The sequence below is a fragment of the Propithecus coquereli genome, unplaced genomic scaffold (assembly GCF_000956105.1).
Source record: "Propithecus coquereli isolate 6110/MARCELLA unplaced genomic scaffold, Pcoq_1.0 Scaffold358, whole genome shotgun sequence".
In the NCBI taxonomy this organism is placed as follows: domain Eukaryota; kingdom Metazoa; phylum Chordata; class Mammalia; order Primates; family Indriidae; genus Propithecus; species Propithecus coquereli.
Window position 1 is genome coordinate 959650 of NW_012149263.1, and position 25945 is coordinate 985594.

At 60.5% G+C, this 25945-nt stretch overlaps 2 protein-coding genes across 5 annotated transcripts; both read left to right on the plus strand.

Annotated features, from left to right (window-relative positions):
* Nucleotides 1-248: 248 nt before the first annotated feature.
* SCN1B (sodium channel, voltage gated, type I beta subunit) lies at nt 249-8150 on the plus strand. The gene is made up of 6 exons (XM_012651580.1): nt 249-443; nt 2072-2238; nt 2979-3219; nt 6903-7044; nt 7377-7448; nt 7535-8150. The coding sequence occupies exons 1-5, from the start codon at nt 404-406 to the stop codon at nt 7441-7443; spliced, it is 657 nt and encodes a 218-aa protein (XP_012507034.1). The 5' UTR covers nt 249-403; the 3' UTR covers nt 7444-7448; nt 7535-8150.
* A 1020-nt stretch (nt 8151-9170) lies between these two features.
* Nucleotides 9171-24259, plus strand: HPN (hepsin). Of its 4 annotated transcripts, none has more exons than XM_012651581.1 (13): nt 9171-9323; nt 9872-9941; nt 14924-15025; nt 15105-15146; nt 19845-19974; nt 20047-20169; nt 20296-20336; nt 20481-20646; nt 20750-20940; nt 22926-23021; nt 23211-23353; nt 23531-23695; nt 23901-24259. In XM_012651581.1, exons 2-13 carry the CDS (start codon nt 9926-9928, stop codon nt 23940-23942), a joined length of 1257 nt encoding a protein of 418 aa, XP_012507035.1. In that variant the 5' UTR covers nt 9171-9323; nt 9872-9925; the 3' UTR covers nt 23943-24259. The 4 variants fall into 4 exon arrangements, with proteins under 4 accessions (XP_012507035.1, XP_012507036.1, XP_012507039.1 ...); XM_012651582.1 differs by having other exon boundaries at nt 23915-24259; XM_012651585.1 differs by lacking the exons at nt 9171-9323; nt 9872-9941; nt 14924-15025 and adding an exon at nt 15324-15405 and having other exon boundaries at nt 15110-15146.
* Nucleotides 24260-25945: the final 1686 nt, after the last annotated feature.

The window sequence follows — 25945 nt, forward strand, 5'->3', positions numbered from 1 at the left end:
CCCCCCGCGGTGATTCATCCCGCCCCCTCCCTCTGCTGCCTCCTCCCTCCCGGGCCGCCGCCGCCGCCGCCGCCGCCGCCGCTGCAGTGCGCAGGAGACCGCGGTCCGCGCCCGAGCGCGCAGCCCGAGCCGGGCCGGGGTCGGCGCACCTGGCGGATGCGCCCGGCCGCGCGCGCCTGCGCCCCAGCCCCAGCAGCGGCCGCCGCCCGCGCGGCGGGGATGCCCGGACGCCGGGCCCCGGGGCTGGGCCCCCGGCGGTAACCGGAGCGGGGGGGCCGCGCCCCCCCTCCTCCCCCCTCGCCGGTCCCAGAGCCGCAGCTGCCGCGCCCGCGCGCTCCCGGGGACGTTCTGCCCGCCGCCGGGCCCGCCGCCTCTCGCCCGCTCCTCGCACCGGCGGCCGGCCATGGGGACGCTGCTGGCCTTCGTGGTCGGCGCGGCACTGGGTGAGTGCGCGGGGGGCGCGCGCGGGGCGGCGGGATTCGCGCTCGGGACTCCGCGCGGCGGCGCCAGGGCAGCCCCCGGCCCAGCCCCGGCCCCGCCAAGTCGGCTCCCGGAGTTGCGCGCGCGGGAGCCGGGCCACGGGGGGCGGCGGAGGTGCGGGGGGCACGCGCGGGCGGGGCCGGGCCTCCAGGCTGCGGGCGCCCGGCCGGGGGCGAGGAAACGCGGAGTCAGCTGCTCCGGGAGTCCCGCAGGCTGCAATGTGACACCCACAGCCGCGGACGGGGGTGGGGGAAGGCGGCGCCCGGCGACGGGGACGGGAGAGCTGAGATACCCGGAGAGATGGGGACGGGAGGGAGGCGGCGGGGGACAGAGAAGGACTCGGTGCCCCTGAGTGCTCCGCTGGGCGACTGGGGACACGGGGGAAAGTGGGAAGCAGGACAGAGAGGGAATGCGAGAGGGACAGGGAGAGTGTCACAAGTCCGAGCGGTGGAGACAGAGAAACTTGGGAGAGGCAAAGGAGATGGAGAGGTGACGGGGAGACGAGCCGCGGGGGAGCCGGCGAGAGAATGTGGATGGAGTTTAAAGAGGGAGAGACGCGGAGAGACGGGGAGAGACACTACAGAGCGTGCGAGCCTGGAGAGGGGACACGAGTGGAGGGACCTTCAGAGAAACCCCAAAGAGGGATACGGTTGGGGGAGACCAAGACAGAGGTGCCTGGAGAGACCGAAAGAGACAGGAGCGGGCGGTGGCAGACGGAAGTCCTGAGGATTAAGCCACGGAGAGATTGGGGACAAGGAAAAGACCCAGAGCTGGAGCCGAAGAGACAGCGTATTAGCTAGTGAGCCCTGGGAGACAGGAAGGAGCTGGCAGGTACCGGTGGGATTGGATCCCGTGGGGATGCAAAGGTCCTGAGGCAGGAAAGAGCTCAGGAGAGAGTTTCGAGAAGCTGATGGGGGAGGGTGTGGAGGTGACTGGAGCCTGGGGAGTAGGGGACACAGGCAGGAGAAGTTGGAAGGGGGCGGATCGTGCAGGGGCTGTGGGACTGGGGTGCAGGGCTGGGGTGTGGGTCTCCCTGACTCCAGTGCCCACCGAACCACCCATCCCCAGGCCTCCCTTTCCCCCAACCCATGTCACGTGGGGCTGGCTGGTTTTGAAGACCCACTTAGTGGTGGAAATCACTCTACCACCGTGAACTGCTGACACAGCTGGGATTCTAGTCCCACCACCTAGGTGCTCTGGTAACTTGGGCAGGTGACTTTCTGAGGAGTCAGCGGGGTACTTGGGTAGAAAGACTCTGGCGTAACTGACAACACCGACAGCCTGTGTATGGGCACCTCTTGTGTGCCGGGGCCTGACTTAGGGAGTCTGCCCAGCCACCGCCGGAAGCAAAGATGATCATTTCTTTCACCTAACACAGAGAGGGAAACTGAGACTCGCAGAAGATGCGGGACTTGGCAAGGTCGTGCGGCGAGTGGCGGGGCCCAGCTTGGCGCCCAGTTCTGGGCACGCATAATCGTTATTGAGGGGAAACAGATGGTTTTCGAGGGACCCGAAAGCCAACAGCCAGGGAGCCTGGCGTTGCCTGGGGTGACGGGCGCCTCTGCTCGACCTGAGCCTGCTGTCCCCGCAGTGACCTCGGCCCGGGGGGGCTGCGTGGAGGTGGACTCGGAAACCGAGGCCGTGTACGGGATGACCTTCAAAATTCTGTGCATCTCCTGCAAGCGCCGCAGCGAGACCACCGCTGAGACCTTCACCGAGTGGACCTTCCGCCAGAAGGGCACCGAGGAGTTTGTGAAGGTGTGTGGGCGCCTGGCGCGTGCGGGGGGTGGCGGGCCTGGGTCTCGGGGTGGGGGGTATTTGTTTGTTTTTAATAACGTGCTGTGATTGATAACCTGCATCCGAATTCTGGCTCCACCACTGCCTAGCTGGTGACCTCAGGCAAGTCACTGATCCTCTCTGAGCCTCAGTGTCCTCCTCCATTAAGATGGGGTGGTCCCCCGCCAGTACGTGTGTGTGAAGACTGAGTGGATGCACCTGGCACGTGGCTGGCATGAAATAAACGTCACTGGACTTACTTGGCACCTGCAAAAATGTCTTGGGTAGTCATGATGGAAGAAAAGCAGAACTTTTTTTCAACTTCTGTATTATGTGTGTATTTTGAATTATGTACGGGGGGCGCCATGAACTTCTATGACCTGTTGGAGAATGGGGGTCTCCAGCAGCGGGGGTCGGGCTGCCCCATGCCTGCCTGAGGAGCTGTCTGGTGGCTGGGGAAGAACGGCCGGGGAGGGCCCAGGAGGCCCGGGGGGCTCGGGAGATGCCTGCGGTGTGGGTGTGATGTGCGGCTCTCACGCCTAGAGGTGAATCGTGGGCCTGGGCCCTGGCACGGCCCTCGCCCCCGGGGCCCTTCCTGCCCAAGGTCAAAGTGACCGAGTTCACGTGTGTGGAGTCTGTGTCTGTGTGTCAGGGCAGGGGACAGCATCGGGGTCAGTGGGGGGAGACGGGCCCAGGCAGTGACGCCCCCGCCGCTGCCCCAGATCCTGCGCTACGAGAACGAGGTGCTGCAGCTGGAGGAGGACGAGCGCTTCGAGGGCCGCGTGGTGTGGAACGGCAGCCGGGGCACCAAGGACCTGCAGGACCTGTCCATCTTCATCACCAACGTCACCTACAACCACTCGGGCGACTACGAGTGCCACGTCTACCGCCTGCTCTTCTTCGAGAACTACGAGCACAACACCAGCGTCGTCAAGAAGATCCACCTGGAGGTGGTGGACAAAGGTGAGACGGGCCCTGCCTGCCCCTTCGCCCCGCCGCCCACCGCGAGCCAGATCGAGGGACAGATGACAGATGGCAGGTAGGGGACAGGCTGGCTCTGTGCCTGGGCCAGCAGGCCGCCCACAGCGGCAGGGGGAGCAGCACCTCCGCCCACCCCGGCTCCAGCTCTGGCTCCATTTCCCTTCGGTCCACGGAGGGGCACAGTATGCCTCTCCCCACGGACGTTCTGGGTGCAAAACCCAGCTCTGTCGCCTGCGCTATGTGTCCTCTGGCAGGGGCCTCCCCGTCTCTGAGCCGAGGGTTGTCCTGTTGGAGACTGGGATGGTAACGGTCTCTACCTCTCGGGGGGTTTGAGCCCTTGTCATGGCACAGGCGGGTTACGAGGACTGAGCACAAGGCTGAGCTGCTGGCGCGTGGCCAGCTCACGGCAGGGCCTCGTGCACAGGGTGAGGGCGGTGCTTCCGACCCTCACGCCCTCTGTCACAACGGGGCGGGCGAGAGATGGCGGTGTGTCCCCTGGAGCAGAGCTCCTCGGGCTGCGCCTTGCGCTCCGGCCAGCGGGGCGTCTTGCTGAGGCGCAGGTCTGAGTCTGCAGACGCGGTGCGCCCGGGAGCCGTTTGCAGCAGCTCTCAGGTGAGGCCGGTGCTGCAGGTCCGGGGGTCACGCTGTGAGCGGCAAGGTCGAAATGTTTTTGAACCGCTTTGGCTCCTTCTCCGAACCATCTGCTGACCGACACACATTGGAATTTTCCAGGGCCCTGTGGCCCGCTGGCTTGGAGAGCCCGGGAGATATCCCAGGCCTGGAGCCAGCAAAGAGCCCGGGCCAGTGCGTCCCTCGGGCCCGCGGCACACACGTCCTCGCGGCAACACGCGCCGCCTTTCCTTCCCCCGGGACAGGCGCTGGCCTCGGCCTCCCGTGCAGTCCCCACCGAATCTCCTGCTCTCGGGACTGGGGCTCTCTCTATCCCCATCTTACCTATGGGGAAACCGAGGCTCAGGGAGGTAAGGTTCCGTGGCCAAGGTCGCGCAGCTGGGACCTGGATTTGAACTCATCCAGGCCTGGGTGACTGCGTTTCTCTTCTTGGCATGATTCACTGTGCTCTGTTGTCAGCCAGGGCCCGTGGGTTTCTTTTTATAATTAGCATTTTTACGTTTATTGTCAAAGTGGCGCAGCAGAACGCAGTGAGAATACACGCCTGAGCCGCTCCTTGGTGTCGGTCACGATGCTGGCGGGGGGTGGTCGTCCACGGATACGGAAGGGGGGGCCCTGCCCTCATTGGGGGGGGCAAGGCAGAGTCGCTGTGACACAGACGTCCTCAAATCCTGGGGCCGAACAAAACCTGTGTCGTTTCTGTCTCACAGATCTGTGCAGAGGTGAGGGGGGGGCAGTGTGGGCGGGAGGCCCCGGGTCCCGTTCAGCCACCCGGGTTCTTTCCATCTTGTCGCTCGGCCTTTGCCCATCTGGGTGGCGGGGGCGGGGGCGGGGGCTCAGGCCCGCTGTAACCCGGTAGAGCGTCTTTTTTGACGTGGTCTGCCTGGGTTTTTAGTAACATTCACCAGAATATGGAGCGCTTCACGCTGTCCTCCCTGAGTCCGTGTTTTCTGCATTATCCACCAAGTTCTAGTGTTTTCTGCTGCACCTTGTTATAGCACTGCCTTTTTAACATCCCCCACTATAGTGCAGCAGTTTGTATTATACTACGTCAGCATTGCCAAACGTGCAATAGTATTTTAGCATAATCCACCACACTAGAGTGTTTTTAATGTTCCGCCACATGATCGTATTTTTATCCTTGCCCACCATGCTGTGCTGTGGTATTTAAAAATATTATCAATCATATTGTGATATTTTTCAATATTCCTCGTGCTATGTTCATCATTACACATGATACTAGAGTATTTTTAACATGACTCATCACACTGCAGTGTTTTTTCGTTACCCGCGATGTTATCGCATGGGTAGTGTCGCGATGTTATCGCATGGGTAGTGTCGCCCGCCGCGCCGTGTGTTTGAGGCCGGTGAGAAATCCGGCCTGCAGAGCAGCGGCGGCCGGGACTCTGCCGCCCCGGGGGCTGCCTGCGAGGGCCGGGCGGGCGAAGCTCTTAGAAGCTTTGGGTTTTTTGAAGAAATCGAAAGTCTCCCTAGAGAAGGTGCCTCTGACTTTCTATGTGACCCCGTGAGAAGCTCCCCTCGGCCTCAGTGTCTCATCTGTCAGGTGGGGGTAGCGGCGGTTCCCCCTCCTGAGCTGTCCGCGTGGGTCCATGGAGACCTTGGTAACATGGCAGCAGTTACCAAGCTTGTGGAAGGTTTCCAGAGCGGGTGAGAGCTCGGACCCTGCGGTCGGTTACACCGGGACCTGAATCCTGGCTCCTCGAGTCCTCTCTGGGCTGTGCATCTTTGGGCTAGCACCTTCCCCTCTCTGGGCCTCAGTGTCCTTATCCGGAACACGGGCTACAGACCCATGGCTATCGCTGTGCTAATCTGACAGGAGAGGAAGTGAGAAGGCCAGGACAGCCAGAGACCCTGCTCCTAAATCCAGCTGGGCATTAGGTTCTAGGAGCCGGGGAAGAAATCCGACCACTGAGCTGTAGCCAACGTGTATCCGGCTCAGCATGGTTCCTACAGCCCGTTGACGTGGGAAACCAGGACAAGCCCTGTCCGCGGGGCTGTTCCGAGGCGTCGGAAGATGCTCAGATAGAGAACCTAGCACCCAGCCTGGCCGAGAGCAGGCACCCCCTGCGTGGCATGCATTACTGATGTCTGTGGAATGAGTGAAAGAAAGAAAGAAAGAACGAATGAGGCGTGGAACCCTGTCCCAGCTCCTCCTGCTTGGAAGTGCGGGTGGGGTGGGGGAGCATCCAGCCCTCCCTCCCTCTGCCCCAGAAAGCCTGGCTGCCATCTGCAGGGGTGGCGCAGCCGAAAGTGCCCTGCTCAGCCTCACGGGGAGGAAGACTCGAGAGGAAAGCGGGGGAAGTGGGATCTCGGCCGTCCTGGAGGGGCCGGGATGGGGGATGGTTGTCCCAGAAATCCACCCGAGGACGTCAGAGTGGCTTTGGACCCTGGTCCCCTGGCCGACCGCGCTCCCTTTACAGTTTAAATTTAGGCTGAATGAAAGGACGCTGGCAATGGCAGAGGCCAGCGCTGCGGAGAGGATGTGGGGTTTCCGGAAAACAGCCAACACTCAGGCAGCGCCGGCTGCGTGCTCAGCCAAGCATGTCACGGGTGTTAACTCATTTCCTCTTCCCAGCAGCCCTGGGAGAGGGTATGGGTGTTATCATACTAATGTTACACGGGGGGAATGGAGGCTCAGAGAGGTGCAATCATTTGCCTAAGGTCACACAGCTAGTAAGAGGCAGAGCCAGGATTCGAACCCTGGCAGTCTGGCCTCAGACAGAACCCCTGCTGTTCACCATGATGCTGTCCTGCCCCCGTTATGACGTAATAGTGGTATTCATACTCATGAATATTTATCAAGTGCTATTTATAGGTCAAGCACTATGCTAAGGATTTTGAAAGCTTGTTTGATTCTCATAACACTCATGAAGGAGATATTGAGATTAGCAACTTTTTACATTTGGGAAAATGGAGGCCCAGAGAGGTCGAGCCACTTGCCCAAGCTCACACAGCAAGCTCGTGGCACACTCCGGCGGTCTCGGCTCCCACCTGACCCCTGCCTGGCCCTGCAGCCAACAGAGACATGGCGTCCATCGTGTCCGAGATCATGATGTACGTGCTCATCGTGGTGTTGACCATCTGGCTCGTGGCGGAGATGGTTTACTGCTACAAGAAGATCTCTGCCGCCACGGAGGCTGCTGCGCAAGAGAATGCGTGAGTGGGGTCGGGGAGGAGGGCGCGAGGTGACCAGGGCCGCTTGGGACTTGCTGCAGGGGAGCGTGAGCTGTGGGTGCGGGGACAAGGCAGTGGCCCAGGGTGCCAGCTGTCCCTCCCATACGGTTGTCGACACGGGATACGGGCTTGTCGGGCCCCAGCCCCTTCCTGCCTCAAGCTCAGGAGCCCAGGCCCGAGCCAGGGCCTCGCGCAGAGCCTGCTGTCCTAGCTCAGGAGCCCTCTGCGCTCGGAGCGGAGACCGCAGCCGTCCTCGGTCTCCTGGGGCCGGGCCGGGCTCACTGTGGGCTCACTGCGCACCCGGCCTCCCCCAGCTCGGAATACCTGGCCATCACGTCGGAAAGCAAAGAGAACTGCACGGGCGTGCAGGTGGCCGAATAGCCCCGGTAAGGTGGGTGAGTGGGCAGGGTTGGGGGGTCGGGGAGGGTCGCAGCCCACTAGGCGCCTAACTCCCCCTCTCTCCCGCCCCCAGGCCCTGCGCTCCCCTCGAGGAAGAGCGAGCCCTGACAGGAACACCCAGGCGCAGCCTGCCCCGCCGGGGCTCGGCCACCCTGGGCCTCCACGTGCCTCAGAGCCCTGCCAAGGGAGCTGCCAGGGTGGCAGGGGCGGGGGGCTTGGCTCGCACCCCAACCCAGCCTTCCTGCCCCTGCCCACCGCCATGCATGATGGAAAAGCAATACTGCCGCCGCCCCGCCCCTGCTTCTGCTGCCTGTTTGGGGAGGGGGCGGCAAGGTGGGGGCAGCGGCTCCGCACCCCTCCTCTCGCTGATTTGCACACACTGGCCGCTTCGGACACGCACTTCTGGGCCAGCCCCTCCCCACCTCATCCCTGCCCGTGGCAGGGGCGTGGTGACGGGCTGGGAGAGTTTGGGGCAGGGGGTCTGGGACCCACTCCGACCCCCAGCATCGTTCCTCCTCCCGCTTCCTCCGGCTGGACCTGGGGTCCCCCTCCCTGTGATGCACTCTCTCCCGGCCCACCCCCGCCCTCTGTCACCAGCCTGGGACTGGGGCCACTCAGAACGGCCCGTTCAGCCTTGTCTCTCTTTACAGAAGTAGTTTTGTTCATGAAATAAAGATTCTTGGACTTGAGTCGCAGTCTCCCTCATGAGCCCAGCCACCCTCTCCATCCCTACCCCCAAATCCTGGAGCCTCAGTTTCCCCCGGGGCACCCCCTCCCAGGGCAGGAATGTGCCTCACACTCTGAGGGCTGAGGACAGGGAAAGAGCACAGGTCCGGCTCCGCGGCTTGGTGTGTGGCCACGTGGAGCTTGGGGGTGCCTGAGTGGCAGGTGCGTGGGAAGGAGCCCGAGGGAGCGGGGGTGGGGCGCGGAGGGCAGGGGTGCACAGCCGTGGTCGAGGGCGTGCGGGTGTGTGGCTGACCACAGGCAGGTGTCTGATGGTGACCCTGGTGTGTCTGGGTGTTTATCTGGCCCTGGGCTCTGACGGGGACGCTCCTGGCTGCTGTGGGACGCTGTGTATCTGCTTCCGGCCCCTTGGCCTGGGCCTCAGCACTCGGTGCTGCCTTTTCCGGGCCAAGCCCCCCTCCCCCCTGTCCAGGACTTTCCTGGCTCCAGAGGTCACTTCTGCAGGCGACAGAGAGGCTGCCAAAGCAAACCAGCCCCCGTGACTTGTAGGAAAGCAGCTGGGGGAGGGGGCTGGGGGAGGGTGGGCCGGGCCCGGCGGCTGCGCTGGGGCTGGAGTCAGGGCAGGGAAGGGGGCTGGGGTCGGGGCGGGACTTCCCTGTTCGGGAACTGGGCAGGGGGTGCAGGAAATGGCAGGCAGCATGGCCCCAGGCCGGGCGGGGGGTGCTGGGAGGCACAGGCGCTGATCGAGGTGGGGCAGAGGCCGGGCAGGGGGTGCTGGCGCCTCTGAGTCCATCCTTCAGTGCTCCAGGCACCCCCAGCCCTCGGCCGAGCCTGTCCCTGCTCCCACCTCCCCGCACACCGGCACACCTGGGCCCCTGGAGGCTGGAGGCACGGCCGGTCCCCAGCCCGCCAGGTCCAGCCCGGGCAGTCCCAGTCCCACCAGCCAGGTGGCCTCCAGCGCTGCCAATCCCATTGTCCGGCCCCTCCCCGCCCCTTCCCCCGCCCCTCGCCCAGCCCCCTCCTCCTCAGGTGAGGCAGCTGGCCTAGCAGGCCCCACGCCACCGCCTCTGCCTCCCGGCCGCCCGCTGCTGCGGGCCACCATGCTCCTGCCCAGGCCTGGAGACTGACCCCAAACCAGCACCATCTCGCAGCTCCGCCCCCACCTGCCGGACCCCAGGGTAAGAACCAGGGCCCCCACTCACGGTTCCAGCCCCGAGGACAGGGGCGCCCTCACCTCCTACTCGGCCTGATGCCCACCTCCTCATAGAGGGGCCCCCAGGACCCCGAAGAGTGGGCCCTCTGACTTCTCTCCAAGGACCGGCGTTCCAGCCCGCTCTTCCTTCAGACGCGGAGGACGGGCCTCAGTTCCCCCCTCCGCCCTCATGCTGGGGAGTCCCGGCCCCCAGATTCCTGCTTTCCCAGGACGCAGGAGGTCAGGCCCCTCAGCCCTCTCTTCCCTCTGGCCCAGGAGTTCCGATCCTCAGGCCCCTCCTCCCCAGGCTCCGGCATGGGGGTCCCCGGTCCCGCAAATCCAGTCATCCCCTGGCCGCTGGTTAGACACTGACCCCAGCCTTGAACCCAGCCCGGTCTGCGTCCGTGATCACAGCGTGCTCTGGCCAAGGCCCCGGCCCTCCAGCCTCCCTGGACGGGCGCCTGGGACTGGGGCGCCAGGATTGGGCTGGGCTGGGCTCCCCCACGCCCTGCCTCCCCGCTCCTCTCCCCACAGGTCCCACCCCGGCCCAGGAGGTCAGCCGGGGAATCATTAACAAGAGGCTGTGACATGGCGGAGAAGGAGGGTGAGTCCCCCTTCCCCGAGCCCAGACTTGACTTTGGCTCTGCCTGGCGCCTCTCTCGACCCTCCTCCCGGTGGAGCACTCCTCCCACCCCCGTCTCCACCCCTCGGAGGCCTCCTCCACCTGATTAACTATTAACCCCACTTTCTGTGCGCCTGTCCCACCGCCTGCCTCCCTGCTACCCCATGTGACCTTCCTGGCACCTGGCCTCAGTTTCCCCTCACCCCCAGTGGTTTCTCGGCTAACCCCAGACCTGCGCTCTCCCTGGGGCTAGGGTGGGGAGACCACAGCTACCGCAGTTACGGACACAGATTCTGAGTCAGACACACAGGCTGGCATTCGAACTCGTTCCTGCCATCTTTTTGCTGTGTGGTCTTATGCAAGTGACATCATTTCTCTGGGCCTCAGTTTCCCTCTGGGTGGAGCGTGGACCCTAGTACTGCCTCTGTGAGGTGGTTGGGGGCATGGAACACGGGAGGCACCAGCATGGGGCTCAACACGTGAGACACACACCACAACCCACAAGGATGATGGAGAGAAACCGCCCGACGCAGTAGCTGGGGCTCCTGGCGGCTCCCAGCGCGGGCTGCAGGCCTCCTGGCTCCCTCTCCACCTCTTCCACACTTGGGAGCCAGCTGGAGGGCCCTGGTTAGGGGCAGCCTTTCCTTCCTACTGTCCCCCAGCTCATGCGGACCCCCTCTTTTCTTCCTGGACCCAGGCTAGCTGGGGTCAGTCCCAGGCAGTGGCATTTCTAGCTGTGTGGCCCTGGGCAAGCATCTTACCTTCTCTGGGCGTCCATCTCTCCTCATCTGTAAAATGAGGTCACAGTGCACACCTCGCCACGTGGCGTGAGGATGGGATGCCGTGGCGGGCAGGAAGCACTGAGTATGTTGGCCGAGGTGGTTAGCACGGATCTCTGGCCTCCTCGGGCCTCTCTGGCCGCCTCAGACCCCAAACTGTTCAGCTGACCCCGGCTCCCAGATACGCCAGAGAAGGTGCCGCACCCTAGTTGAGCAGGTGGACAACAGAGCTGGCTCCTTGGGGACGATGTCTTTCTTGGAGCTGACGGCAGGCGGGGACCAGGGCCGGAAACTATGGAGGAATGAACCAGGGAAGAAAAGCAGAGATGCCCGGATGGCAGAGATGGTCCAGCTGCACACAGAGAACAGGCGCAGGGAGGGCTCTGCTGGTCTTGGAGGGCAGGCCTGCTGCTGGCGCTGGAGGCCTGGGGGAGTCACACCTGGACCCTGATGCTGAAGGTTCTGATGCTGCACTTACTTGCTGAGCGACCCTGGGTTGGCGGCCACACCTCTGGGACCTCCCTTCCTCCTCTGCAAACGAGATGATGGCAGTGGCACCTTGCTCATTGACAGCGACAAGGATTTAAGGGAACTGGGCCGGACAGGACGGGGTTAGGGCAGGGCTGTGAGTGGGCAGCGGCTGCTGGTGTATGTGTTACTGCTATTGCTGCTGGAGCGTGCCCAAGGCGAGGTTCCCTGTGCCACCTGGGGACTTGGAGTTGGAGGAGGTGGTATCTGAGTTGCAACTCAAAGGACGCCGGGCAGAGGAAGAGCAAAGCTGGAAGCTGGGGGAGGGGTGTCGCAGCGGCGTGCAGTGGCACACAGATGTTTGAATTTCTGGAGGTGATGATGGAAGCCGAGCTGGGAGGGAGGCGAGGCGCACAGCTGGACCAGGCTGGTTTGGGACTCGTTTTGGTGAGGGGCGGGCTGATTCCTTGGCAGTGCTGGGTCTCTCCACAAGGTGGCGCTGCTGGTTATTCTTTGTTTCTCTTGTCCGATCTGTATTCTCCGAGGTTCTGTGCTTTGGGTTGCTTTTTGGAAACTCTATCAGGTGTGTGATAATGACCCGCGTGGCTATCTGGGAACTTGGGGAAACACATGTTCAATCCCCAAATCCCTAAAAGCTAAGCTTATATCCTTGATGAGGGGCTGGAAATGCCAGGCCTTAGCCTCTGTCCTGGGGGCACTGGGGAGCCACAGAGGGTTACAGGTAGGGAAGGGACAGGTTGGATTTGGTATTTAAGTTCTCCAGGCTTCTGGTCCAGGGTGCACAGAGCGGGAGGCTGCGCCGAGGCCGGGCTGTGGAAGGGCGGGAATGGGAGTCAGTCAGGAGGCCCGAGGGGCTGTGGGCCTGGAAGCTGTTGGAGGGGACGGGGGAGAAGTGTCCTGCAGACAAGGGACAGTCCTGGAGATGGGGGCCTCTGACACGGGGCCTGGGAGGAAGAACACGTCCAGGGGGACGTCGAGGCCATTCCGGGACCTGGTGGGTGCGGTTCCAAGAGGCTGCAGGACCCCTGATCCGGGACTTAGAGGAGAGTCCAGGGCTGGGGACACAGAGGAGAAACGAGCCACAGCGGCGGGTGGGACGGACTGGGGAGGAGCGGGGGCTGCGGCCCACCCGAGGAACTCAGATTTCAGGGAGGAGGTAGAGGGTCGCGGATACAGCGCTGTCAGAGAAGCAGAAGGAAGATCGGGTGTGCACGGTGTCCCGGAAGTCCAAAGAGGAGAGCGTTTCGTTAAGGAAGTTGGAGTCACGTAAGACTCCAAAGGTGTCACCTCTGAGGGCTTTGCGACTGAACAGTGGGGACAGAACTGTCCTGTGAGACGATGTGGGGCATCTGGGGGTGCCGGAGAAGCAGGGGGCAGAGTCTCAGGGAGGAGTGGGGACTTACCGAGCAAAAGCCCCTGTCGCCTCCAGGGGATCATGGGGTTGCCGATGCCACCTCTCACCGAGAATGAGGACACTTCCTGTCCCAGCAAAGACACACAGGGTGGATGCGTCCCACACTGGGGGACCAGAGTGAGGACGCTTCCTGTCCCACCAGAGGCACCTGTTTTAGAGGCGCCTGAAGTTCTCTGAACTAGAAATCGTGGAAGGAGGTTCTTCCTCTCAGCCGAGGAGACACAGGGTGGCACTGCTTCCTGTCCCACCAAACCTGCCGGGACCTGTAGGCCGGATTCTGCGTGGCTGAGAGCCCTGGCAGGCGCCTCTGAAAACAAAGAAATCAGGACCAGCCTGATAGCTACAGGGAGCTAAGACCTCCCGCTGGAACCAGGAGGGTGGGTGGGCAGAGTTGGGGGGCTGGCATGTCCCTCTCAGGACAGGCAGGGCTCAACCAGCAGGGGCTGGATTGGCCCGGCCCCCCGGGGCCTCTCTGGGGGAAGGGAGTTTGCCCTCATGCCTTGATAGGAGCCACTGAGCTCTCAACTTCTTAAGACACTCAGACAGTGCCCGTCCCAAGAAGGTCCGGGACTGCCCCCTGCTCTGATCCGGGTGCCGGCCTGGCGCTGTGCCCGCCAGCCATACCGCCACGGGTGCAGGGGGCAGCCCTGGGCCTGTTCTGCAGACGCCAAGGGCAGTTGAGCCCGAGCCAGGCCCAGCTGAAGGCTTTTAGCAGCCCTGCCTGTTGGTCCTCCCGCAATCCCGGCCAAGGGGCCAGGACCTCTGTTGCACTGGGGTAAAGTCCCTCTCCTCCCTGGGCCACCAGTCCTCCTTAGCAGGCCCAGCCTTGGTTCCGCCGCCTTCCTCAAGCCCGTGCTGTCTGGCCACCTCCGTGGCCTCTCCAGCCCTCTCAGATCACGCGCATCGTGCTTATTCCTGCCGCAAGGCCTTTGCCTGTGCTGTTCCCTCTGCCCACAATGCTCTTCCCTGAGGTCTTCGCGTGGCTGGCACCTCGCCTTCCAGATCTTAGCTCAGAAGTCTCTTCCTGGGGAGGCCTCCCTGCTCCCCCTTTAGTGGCCCATCTGCGCCTACAGCCTGCATTGCTGTCTTCACTGCCTTTGCTGCAATCTGGAAACTATCCGGTTCATTCACTTGTTTACGCGTTGATTTCCCCAACTCCCCGTCTACAGGCGCGAACCCCCTTTGAGCCATAACCTCATCTGTCTTGTTTGGGGTGCGTTCCCAGAGCCTGGAACGGGCCAGGCACACAGTGGGTGCTCAGTAGGATGGTAAGCAAGTAAAGTCCCATTTTACCGATGGAAAAAATGAGGCTCAGGGAGGTGTAGGCAGTTGCCCAGGACCACACAGCATTTTCAGAACCTGCCCTGTGCCAGGCACTCCCACTGGGTGAGCGGTAGTGTGGCTTTGTGGCCATAGGCTTGGGACCCGGCACCACACCTGCCCAGGGTTCGGGACCCTTCCTGGTCCAGGTTGAGTCACTGTGGGCAGGTGACTCCAGCCCTCTGAGCTCCCTGAAGCGTGAGGATCATCATGTGGGGTTGAGACAAGGACTGAATGAGTTAATGAGCTCAGTTTGGCTATTATTATTATTTAAAAGAACTTTAAAGTGTTATTTGCAGGAGTGGGTACTAGGTAGATGCCCATTTAATAGACGAGGACACTGAGGCTCAAAGAAACGATGCTGCCTGCCCAAGGTCCCCGCTAGGAAGGGGTGAGGCCAGTATTTTAAGCGAGGCTGGCAAATTTGGATTCTCCACCTCCAGGGGCGGATTGGCTGGGAGCTGCGTCCTGTGAGGGGGGTCTGGCTCGGGGGGTACCAGGGCAAAGCATCTAGAACAGCAGGAAGAAAGGCGGCAGTGAGGAAAGGTCAGGGGTCACAGTCCCCAAGAGGCTCCAAGAACATCTGGGAAAGTTGGCAGGAGTGAGAGGCCCAAGAAACGACGGCACAAAGCAATGACGGAAACATAAAAGCGCAGCGTCGCTGGGGAGGAGAAATCCCATAAGTGCCAGGAAAGTGCTGGAAGGGAGGCCGGGAGGGTGGCAGCTGGCCCAGCCGTGCCCCCTTCCCAGCTGGAACCCCTGGGGAGTCAGACACCTGCTTGTTCAGGCAGCAGGGGCGGCAGGGCCCAGCCAGCCGCTGCCCCGGGAAACGGGGTGCAGGGGGCCGCCTGCTCAGGCGGAATCCGTCAGCCTCGGGGGGCAGGGCAGAGCGGGCCCGGCGCCCAGACCCTGCCGCGATGAGGAGGGGCCTGGCTGTGGCCCCAGCATGGTGTCTGTTGCAGGTGGCCGGACCGTGCCATGCTGCTCCGGACCCAAGGTGGCCGCTCTCACTGTGGGGACCCTGCTGCTCCTGATGGGCATCGGGGCGGCGTCCTGGGCCATTGGTGAGAGTGATCCCCGTGCCTCTGACCCGCCCTGGGCCCTGCAGCCTCCAGCCCGCCCTCACCTCTGCCTTCTCTGCAGCGACTGTTCTCCTCAGGAGCGACCAGGAGCCGCTGTATCCAGGTGAGCGAGCAGCCGGACCCTCGGGGCGCCCCAGGGCAGGCCTGCGTCTGGAGGGAGCGCGACAGAAGTTATTTTTTGCGTGCATGTGCGGATGCGCAGACGTGCTAATGATAATAGCGCGTTTGTGCTGAGGGCCTGTGTGTGCCAGGCACTAAACACCTCCCGTGTCTGACCCAGTGTTTTCCAGACTCCAGATGTAGAACCCACTAGTGCATCGGGAAATTAAATCACTGAGCTGGAAAAACCACATTTTTTAAAAGTACGGAATAGAAAATATGAAAATATCAGGGTGCATCTCTCTCAGGAAAAAAAAGGTTTTGTTAATCTTTTGTTTTGGTTTTGTGTGTTCATATCCACGCAACCCCACTGCCTCCTTGCAGCAGCCGTGAGAGGGTGGGGCTGTTGCTCTCATTTTACAGATGGGGAAACTGAGGCTCAGAGCAGTGTGGTGGTTTGCCCCAGACGACAGGGCTTCTGCGGGCTACATCATAATGTAAAAATATATTTCGTGGCCGGGCGCGGTGGCTCACGCCGGTAATCCTAGCACTCTGGGAGGCCGAGGCGGGCGGATTGTTTGAGCTCAGGAGTTCAAAACCAGCCTGAGCAAGAGCGAGACCCCATCTCTACTAAAAATAGAAAGAAATTAATTGGCCAACTAAAATATATAGAAAAAGAATTAGCCGGGCATGGTGGCGCATGCCTGTAGTCCCAGCTACTCGGGAGGCTGAGGCAGGAGGATCGCTTGAGCCCAGGAGTCTGAGGTTGCTGTGAGCTAGGCTGATGCCACGGCACTCACTCTAGCCCGGGCAAAAGAGTGAGACTCTGTCTCAAAAAAAAAAATATATATATATATATTTCGTGCTGTGGGATATGGTCAAAACACGTTTGAGAGGCATGGTATGAATTCAGTGGACCTTTCTAGCTCTCCCAGGAGGTAGTTGCTATTATCGGCCCCATTTTACAGATGTGGAAAGTGAGGACCAGGGAGTTCACACAGCTGGTGAATGATGGGGCCGGGAATAGCTCTTCGACGTGTCCATTTTAGACGTCTCTGCAGGCGTGCGGAATGCATGGATGCACGAATGAATAGATGAAGAAACTATTAATAATTGTGGGATGAATGAATGAATCTTCCCCAGTGCCAACTCCAAGCTGCCGTTCCATGATGCCGGGCGGCAGGAAGAAGCGGGGAGTTGGGTGGTGGGATGGATTTTTCACACCCGCAACGAGCCTCATCTGATTCCGTAAAGGATTCGGCTCGTGCTAAAAGAAATGAAGATCCAGGCATAAAAAGCCAACGTCAACATTGACCATCCCCGCCCACGCTCGAGAGCATTTCCACGTGCCAGGACTTTATGGTATCAAGTCATTAACTCTTCACAACAACCCATTTCCATATGGGGAAACCGAGGCACAGAAAGGCCAAGCGACTTGACCCAGGTCACAGAGCTCGTAAGTGGCAGCGCTGGGGTTTGAGTTTGCCAAGAAACAGGCGAAGTGATTGCTGCAGCGTTTACCAGCAGGCCCGAGCGGTTGGGGCTGTTACCATCCTGGCATTTTGCACATGGGGAAACTGAGGCCCAGGGAAGTGAACTCACTTGCCCAAGACCACACGTGAGACAAGTGGCAGAGAAAAGGGACCACGCCCCTGCCAAAAGCCACCCACAGTGGCTCCCGTGTGAGCAGGTAAAATCCCAACACCTCGCAGGCTCCAAGCCTCCCGGTGTGGGGGCCCCTCCTCACCCCCACCTCACACTTGCTTCCCACACCGCCTGGGCTCCAGTCCCTGGGCTGCCTCTCCCTCAAACGACCCCTTTGCAGGAAGCCTTAGCTCACCTGCTTCTTTCCAGCTCACACCTAGAAGCAGGTTTCGGTTCTAGACTGTCACTTCTGAGCTGTGGGCCTCTCTGATCCTCAGTTTCCTCATCTGTGAGATGGGGTGAGAAGGTTCAGGTGACAATTCATCTGAGGAGATGCTTATCCCCGCAGGGCTTGGCTCTTAGCCACACCATAAACGCGAGCTTCGGTTTCTCACCCTTCAGGCTTGAACCTTCCCAGGGGGCAGGGATACTTTGTTTACTGTCAGACAGTGCCTGGCACAAAGTAGGTGCTCAGGAAATCTTTGCTTAACGAATGAGCCGAAAGACAAGTCCCCAAGAAGGACTAGCTCGACCTGAGCCTTCATCTGGAGTGTAAGTGGGTCACGAGTCAGACCCGGCTCTGGCTGGCACCCTTTCCTTGTACTCAGGGTTTTTCAAAAATATTGGGGAAATTAGGAAACAAACAAACAAACAAAAACAACTCCGAAACTGTATTGCTACCTCGTTTTTCTGAGATTTTCACATCTCTAAATATATCAGACAATTTGGGGAGCACATGAGGTGGCCCAGAACATGCTTTTTGTGTTGCTTAAAATAATAGAAACATGAATAAAGGCTTTAAAAGTGAGGAACAGTGGCACAGAATGTGGCGTTAAAAATAGCTGGAAGGGGCATTTGCTGCCCCCCCGACTCCCCCAACACACTTCCATAGAGTGCCATTTTTCGCCCCCCGAAAACCTCACACTGTCTGGAAATCACATTTCTGAAGCAGTTAGGAGTCATTTTAAAATAAAAATCCACCCCCCTGCCTCAGCTGGTATGTCAAACCCCAAGTCTTGGTCTTGGAACTCAGGGGGTGGTGGGCACCACCCAGCAGGGGTGCCAGGCGTCCCCTGCTCCCACTGAGGCAGCCGGGTGGCTTCTCGGTCCTGGTCGTGGATGAGTGCTTTTGGGGTGGGGACAGGCAAGGGTTGCTGCGAGACCCACAGACGGAGCAGGAATATGGAGGTCTGTGTTCGATTCCTGTATGTTAGCTGTATGCCCTTGAGCCTCAGTTTCCCCATCTGTAAGATGGGCATAGAAATGGTCGCTATCTCCTGGGATGGTTGTGGGATTCAAGGAACCACCCAGATGTGACACCTAACATGGGGCTGGCCCAGTGACCTCCCCCAGTAAACGGAGCCAGTGTTATTATTACTTTGCTGTTGTTTAAGCCTGGGGGGGGCGGGGGGCACGCGAGGGGCTGTCTAGGACGACGTTGAAAGCTGGGGGTTTGGAGTCACTAGGCCTGATTTCAAATCCCCTCTTTCTGCCTCTCACGCACTTGGTGATGTTGGGCACGTCACCCCCCCGTCCAAGCTTCGGTTTCCACGTCTGGAAAATGGGGGTGATCTTTGTGACCCCTCGGGGGTGCGGTGAGGGCTCGGTTGGCAGTGGGGCAGGGAGAGCATGTAGCCTCGCCCTGGGCACACAGTAGGTCCTCAGCAGCCCAGGGCTCTCCTTGGAAGCCCCGCCTCTCCTTGTCCAGACCTCTCGGCTGGGGCGCGGCCCCACCGGTTTCCTCCTAAGAGGACGGAAAAGCAGGTTTTCGGCTGACTCGTTTTCCCAGAACGTGCTCTCAGAACCACACAGGAGGCTCGTGAGAAAAGGACAAAGAGTTTTACAGCTGATCTTTCCCCAGACCTGCCCCTCCCCACCGTCCCCATCTCTGCCAGTGTCAGCTCCATCCTAGCGGTTCAGGCCAGACACCTCGGGTTGTCCCCGAACCCTCACTTTCCTCGACATTCACGCATGAGTCCAGTCTCTCGGCAAATCCCGTCTCCAGAATCTCAGCCCTTCTCCCCTCCACCGCCCCCACCCTGGCCCGGCCTCCGTCCCCTCCAGCCTGGGCATGCCAGCAGCCTCCTCCCTGGTCTCCTGCTCTGTCCCTGCTCCCGCGGTCTGGTCCCCACCTGCAGCCAGCGGGGGCCTGGGAACACTGGGTCAGGTGGGGGAGCCCCGCCTGGGCTTCACCTGGCTCCAGGCAACAGAGAAGCCTAACGTTGATCCATTTCCCACCTCTCGGCCCTTCTCTTCCCCTCGCTTCCTCCGCTCTGGACTCCAGCCCCGGGGCCTTTGCACGGGCTCTCCCTTGGCCTACTTTGCTGTCCCCTCGGTATCTGCAGGACTCCTTCTCACCTCCTCCAGCGCCCTGTCCACCCGCCCCCTTCCCAGCCCGGCCCACACATTGAAAAGTGCAGCCTCACCCCCCCACAACGGCTCCCCTCCCTCTCTTGAGTTTTATGTGTCCCCACGGCCCCTTCTGTCCTTGTGACACACGAACTACTTTATTCGTCTGTCCCATCCGCTACTCCGTCTCACCTGCTGGGCCTTGGGCATCACCGGGGCAGGGGTTTTGTCCGACTTGTGCATTGCTGTGGCAATTTGTGCATTGCCTAAAGTAGAGCTGGCACTTTGGGTAAAGCTAAATAAGCACCCCGAGGGCCAGCGTTAACAGGGTTCTGCTGACTTCCTGTTGGCAGCAGACGGGGGACTTCAGGGAACATCAGTTCCCAGCACACACTGCCCCCCAGCCAGCCCCAGACGGGAGCAGCCAGCTTAGGAACCCTGGCAGGATGAGGATTGCTCCTGGTTTCCCGCGGGCCAAAGTCCCAGGGCTGCAGCTCATTGGTCTGACTTGAGCCATCGAGTCTCGAGTCTCGAGTCTCGCTCGGTCCCAGCTGCAGTCACAGCTGTGGGGGTGGGGTGCCCTGACGGGCCCCGCTGGGGTCAGGGCTAAAACCACGTGGCTGCAGGACGGGCGGGGAGGAGCCCGGGCTGGGGGCGCGTCGGGAGCCCGGCTGTGGGACCCAGGCGCCCCGGCCCTGTTGCCCTGCAGTGCAGGTCAGCCCCGTGGACGCGAGGCTCACGGTGTTTGACCAGACAGAAGGGACGTGGCGGCTGCTGTGCTCCTCGCGCTCCAACGCCAGGGTGGCCGGGCTCAGCTGTGAGGAGATGGGCTTCCTCAGGTACTGAGGCCCCCCGGAGGGGTGGGGGCCGGGAGGGGCGGGGGGAGCAGGCCTGACCCCTGCCCTGCCCAGGGCACTGGCCCACTCCGAGCTGGACGTGAGGACGGTGGGCGCCAACGGCACGTCGGGCTTCTTCTGCGTGGACGAGGGGAGGCTGCCCCATGCCCAGAGGCTGCTGGAGGTCATCTCCGTGTGGTGAGGACGGCAGCGGGCGGGTGGGGGCGACGCCCCGGCCCCCGCTGCTCCCAGGGCACCCCGCACCCGCTCTGCTCGTTTTCCTTTTGTCCGTCTTGATTGGTTTCTGTATTTTGTCTCTCTCAGTGACTGTCCCAGGGGCCGTTTCTTGGCTACCGTCTGCCAAGGTGAGACCCTGAAACTCAGCACCCCCCTTAGACGCTCTGGGGGCTGCGTCCCCTGAGACCCTCCCCAGGGCAGGGCCAGTCCCGGGCTCTGGGGGCCGGGGCGCCAGGCTCCTTCCACCGGCCCGACCGCCCCGTCTCCCACAGACTGCGGCCGCAGGAAGCTGCCCGTGGACCGCATCGTGGGAGGCCAGGACAGCAGCCTGGGCAGGTGGCCGTGGCAGGTCAGCCTTCGCTACGACGGGGCGCACCTGTGCGGGGGGTCCCTGCTGTCCGGAGACTGGGTGCTGACGGCTGCCCACTGTTTCCCCGAGTGAGTCCCTTCCTCCCTGCGCCAGTGTGGGGGGCCAGGGGAGCAGAGAGGCGGGGCAGCTGCGCCCGGGCAGGCCGCCACCCCTCCCTGCTCTTCCCGGCAGGCGGAACCGGGTCCTGTCCCGCTGGCGAGTGTTCGCTGGGGCTGTGGCCCAGGACTCTCCCCACGGCCTGCAGCTGGCCGTGCAAGCCGTGGTCTACCACGGGGGCTACCTTCCCTTTCGAGACCCCAACAGCGAGGAGAACAGCAACGACATCGCCCTGGTCCACCTGTCCAGCCCTCTGCCCTTCACAGGTAAGGGTGGGAGCTGGGCCTTGGCTTGGGGACTTGAGGCCAGGAGGACGGAGGAGGGAGCCAGGGGGCCTGGGAGAATAGACTTACGATTCGGGTGGTAGGGCGTGACCTCCAGGAGCACAGACTGGGCTTAGCTGTGAGTGACTGGTGCAGCCACCTTGGGAAACCGTCTGGCATTTCCTGAAAAAGTTCAGCATAAAGTTAGTGCTTAACCCAACGATTCCACTCCTAGGGTGTACACCCGAGAGAAATGAAACAAGCCAAGTGTATACACAACCCAAGTGTGCACCATCTGACAAATGGATAAGGGAAGTGTGGTATAGCCGTACACTAGAATAATATCGACCTTAAAAAGAACGAAGTGCTGATTGATGCCGCAGCCTGGATGAGCCTTGGAAACGTTATACTAAGCGGGAGAACCCAGACCCCAAAGACCACATACTGTGTGATTCCACTGGCCTGAGATGTCCAGACTAGGCAAACTCACAGAAACAGACAGCAGGCGAAAGGCGGGCAGGGTGGCAGGTGGGCTGGGGGTTGCCTGGGGATGGGGATGGGGAGATTGAGAGGTGACTGGGAAAGGATATAAGGCTTCTTTCGGGGGTGCTGAGGTGCTCTGCGTCGATCGCAGAGAGGGTTGCACGTATCTGAACGTAGGAAAAGCGTTGGCTCGTGGGTGACTTGTACGGTATGTGAACTGTAGCTCCATAGAGCTGTCATCAAAAAAGTAATTCGATGAAATGCAATGAGAAAATGTAAAATTATATGAATGAGTCAGTTAGAAAGTAAGCTGGGAGTTATTCCCTCTGCGGTCCCTGAGCATTTCTTGGTCTCACTGAGAAAAACTCACTTGGGTGCCAGCAGCTCTCCAGCAGAGCAGGCCATAGTGTAATAATAACAATCACGACTATGATAATGGTTGTGATGGCGGTGATAAATTAATAACAGCGATGATGATGAACGTACGTAATGCAATAAAACAACATCACAGCGGTAATGATGATGAACGCCGCACCCGCGCGCTGCCTCCCGTGTGCGGCGCCGAACCAAGCGTCCCGCGTGCAAACTCGTTCAGTTCTCACAGCCGCCCGGCCCACCCCGGCGCGGCCGAGCTCTGTTGAGATCCTGTTTTCCCACATGGGGAAAGGCCCCAACACCAAGAAGGGAAATAACGCCCGATTCCCACAGCTGGCAAGTGGCAAAGGCGTGTGCCCAGACCGGCTGGCGCTGGCATCTGTGCTCCTGACATGCGGGCTGTGCCCAGAGAATTCGGGGCCATGTGGGGGTTTGCACTGTGTTTATTTTTATGTTTATTTTCTTTTTCCTGATCGGTGGTACTGGCTTCCCACTGAAGGCAGTGATAGGTGTTTTTCTTTCAAATAAAACCTATCTCCTTAGTGAAAAGGGTGGCGGAGTTAAGAATATTGAAGTAAGGACGTGTCTTTGGGGACATGGGGGATGGGCAGGAGTGGCTGGGGTTTGAGGCCCACGGCTGAGGGGTAAGGGCATCGGGGGCATGGGCTTTGGAGTCAGATCTGAGTACCTGCCAACTGTGTGATTTTGGGCACGTGGCTTCACCGCACCGTGCCTCAGTTTCCCTTATCTGCAAAATGACTTCCTAGGGTTATTGAGACAATTGAAAGGGTTAATATAAGGGCTTAGAGAGGTTACTCTACTGTTTTTGTTATTATTATCACCGGGTATATGAACGCTCTTACGTGCCAGGCATGCTACTCAACAATTCACCAATTTCTCAGTACAACCTCTGGGGAGAAACGATTATTGTTTCATTCTACAGTTGAGAGCTCTGAGACTCCAGCAGGTGAAGTCACCAGCTGGCAGTAGTCAGGGCTGCCAGGACTGCTTGCGTGGGTTGCGCACTGCACAAGGGCACCACAACGCAGGGGCACCAGAGGCCGCTGGCAGAGGTCTGTGCCAGGTGGGGCTGGCCAGCAGGGGCTAGACCAGCGCGGTCTCTCTCGCAGAATACATCCAGCCCGTGTGCCTCCCGGCTGCCGGCCAGGCCCTGGTGGATGGCAAGGTCTGCACCGTGACGGGCTGGGGCAACACGCAGTACTACGGTGAGTCCAGTCCTCTGCCGTGATGCCCCGTCTGGGAGACTCTGAGCTGGGCTGGGAAGGGCGGTGCGGCCGGCCAAGTGACTCTCGGCCCCGGGGTGTAGGGACACCAAGGGGCGTGGGGTGGGCACCAGGAGGGCAGGGGGGTGTGCACGCTCCCCAGCTCTGCCAGCCTTGCCCGCACACCCCCAGGCCAACAGGCTGGGGTGCTCCAGGAGGCCCGAGTCCCCATAATCAGCAATGACGTCTGCAATGGCCCTGACTTCTATGGGAACCAGATCAAGCCCAAGATGTTCTGTGCCGGCTACCCTGAGGGTGGCATTGATGCCTGCCAGGTAGGGACTGCATGGGGGCAGCCCTGGCCCCTGCCAGCTCGGGGACGGAGACACAGGACAACGGGAGGCCGGGCTCCCTCTCTCAGGGCTCGACGGCTCTGGGGCCCCATGGCCATCCGAGAGGGCTTCCTGGCCACCCGTCTTGGCCTCCAGCCAGGCCTCCCCTTCCCCTTCCAGGGTGACAGTGGTGGTCCCTTCGTGTGTGAGGACAGCATCTCTCGGACGTCGCGTTGGCGGCTGTGCGGCATTGTGAGCTGGGGCACCGGCTGTGCCCTGGCCCAGAAGCCAGGTGTCTACACCAAAGTCAGTGACTTCCGGGAGTGGATCTTCCAGGTCATAAAGGTGAAAGTTGGGCCTGGATGGGAGCCAGGGGTGGGGATGTTTGGGACATTGATGGGGGAAGAGGGAGGCAGAGAATTTTCAGGAAACCCAAGCTCAGGCCTAGAAGAGGCCCCCGGGGAACAGACGGACTTCAGAGGGCTTCCGGGGAGGGGAGGGAAGTTGTGGGACTTCGGGGGGGGGCCTCTCAGACCTCGGAAGCCCCCAGTTGTCTTTCCCCAGACTCACTCCGAGGCCAGCGGCATGGTGACCCAGCTCTGACCCGTGGCTTCTCCTCGATGCGTTCGCCTCCAGGGTCCGAGTTGATCTAGGTGGCGCCAGGCCCACATGGTGGGATCCACACTGGGCCTAGGATGGAACATTTTTCTTCTTGGGCCCAGCCCACAGGCCCAAGGATGCCCTGCCTCCAGGGCCCTCTCTTCCACAGTGGCGGGCCCACTCAGCCCCGAGACCACCCGAGCCTCTGTCCCAACCCCCATGTAAATATTATTCTGCCATCTGGGGACTCCCATCTAGGTGCCCCTGGTGACGGGATGCTCTTTAAATAATAAAGATGGTTTTGATTAATGTGGCCTCTGAACTTGCAAATGTAAGCAGCAATGAGGACATTTTTGGGGAGGGGAAGGAAGGGAGGAATTAGGGCCTGGAACAAATCAGGTAGGGAGTATGATTCCCCAATTCCCATTGACCTTAGAGAGAAGATTTTAACTGGTTCACTTAACTGCAAATGCCCTGGAGCATACTGGCTTCAGGTATGGCTGGATCTAGCTGCTTTCTCAAATCCACTTTACTCTGTGTCAGCTTCATTTCCAAGCAGCTTCCCCTACAGCCAGAGACAGAGATGCCCCAATCACACAAACTCCAGGCGTACATGCCATGGACCAGCTTAGCCCCAGTGGAAAGGGGCTGCTTCTTTCCCAATAGCTCTGGCAAAAAAAAAAAAAAGTCCCAGGCCAGGCTCCCATTGGACAGATTTGGGTCTTGTGCTCATCCCTCATCCAATCACTGTGCACCTGATGCATGAGGTGGGGGCGGGGAGGCTAGGTCTTCGAGAACTGTGTGACCTGCATGTGGGAGATTCCCCAAAGGAAAATGGGGTGCTATTTTCAGAAAAAATGACAATAGATGCCCAGGGAGCAAAAGAGAGATTTACCCTGGGCCAGCACAGAAAACAGGGCCCTATAGGATGGAGACGCTGGGCCCTGTGAGCACAGCCTGGGTGTGGGAGGGTCCCAGCCTCTAAGGAGGGAGACACCCCCACCCTCCCCTTCCCTAGAGCATCTGCAGATCTTCACTGCAGCCCCAATGGCCACCAGGGGGCGCTACTGTCCCTACATTGAGAAACTGAGGCGTTTCCTGCCCAGTGTTGGCCTCCTGTTGCTGAAAACCAGCTGTTCTATGGGAAAAGAATGCTCACCGGTGCCTGTTCACCTTGATTTTAAATGATAACAATTACAACGTGACAACCATCAACCGCAAGCTCCCAAGCAATTTCCTAAAGTGCAAACAGACCCAGGAAAGCGCCTTTGAATAAGTAACAAACTACGCATTTGGAAAATGCCGGCGCGTCCGTCCCTGATCCCCGAACCCTTAGCCCGGTTGAGCCCCACCATTGCCTGGTCGGTCAGGAGCCCCCAGTCCACGTCTCACCTGCGGAGCCTTCGCGCGGTGTCCCCACACCCCTGCGTGTGGCTGCGATGTCCTGCCTGAGGAACTTGGGGTGTGATTCGAGATGTGACCCCCACGTTGCTCTGTGAGAAACGTATTGAGTCACAGAGGGCGACTGTAAATTTCCCTCTGTAATTGTTAGCTGAGAAATGTCATAATGTGCGTACGTTTTATGAAGCTTGGGGACTCTGAGAGGGCATAGTCCACCCTGGGGGTTCTGAACAGATGTGACCATGTCCTGGAAGGTCGGAGGGGACACAGTTCGCCCTGGCAGGGAGGGGGTGGGGAGATTATGATTCACTCAACAACCATTCACCAGTGTCCTTTGCATGGCGGGGTCAGCGAGCTTCAGTTTTTCTTCCAGCTCCCACCAACCTTGCACTCACCCCAAGGAGCCAGGGAGATATTAAAAAATAATAACGATCGCAGGGTTGCTTTGAGCTTCCCCCAGGGGCGAGGTCTGCAGACAGGCTGAAGATTAAAACGCTTCCCTCCACGCCCTGGCGCTGCTTCTCCGAGTCGGAAGTGCTCGATCTACTTTATGGAACTAGAGCAACCCCACCAGCAACACAAACAAGGGTTTGC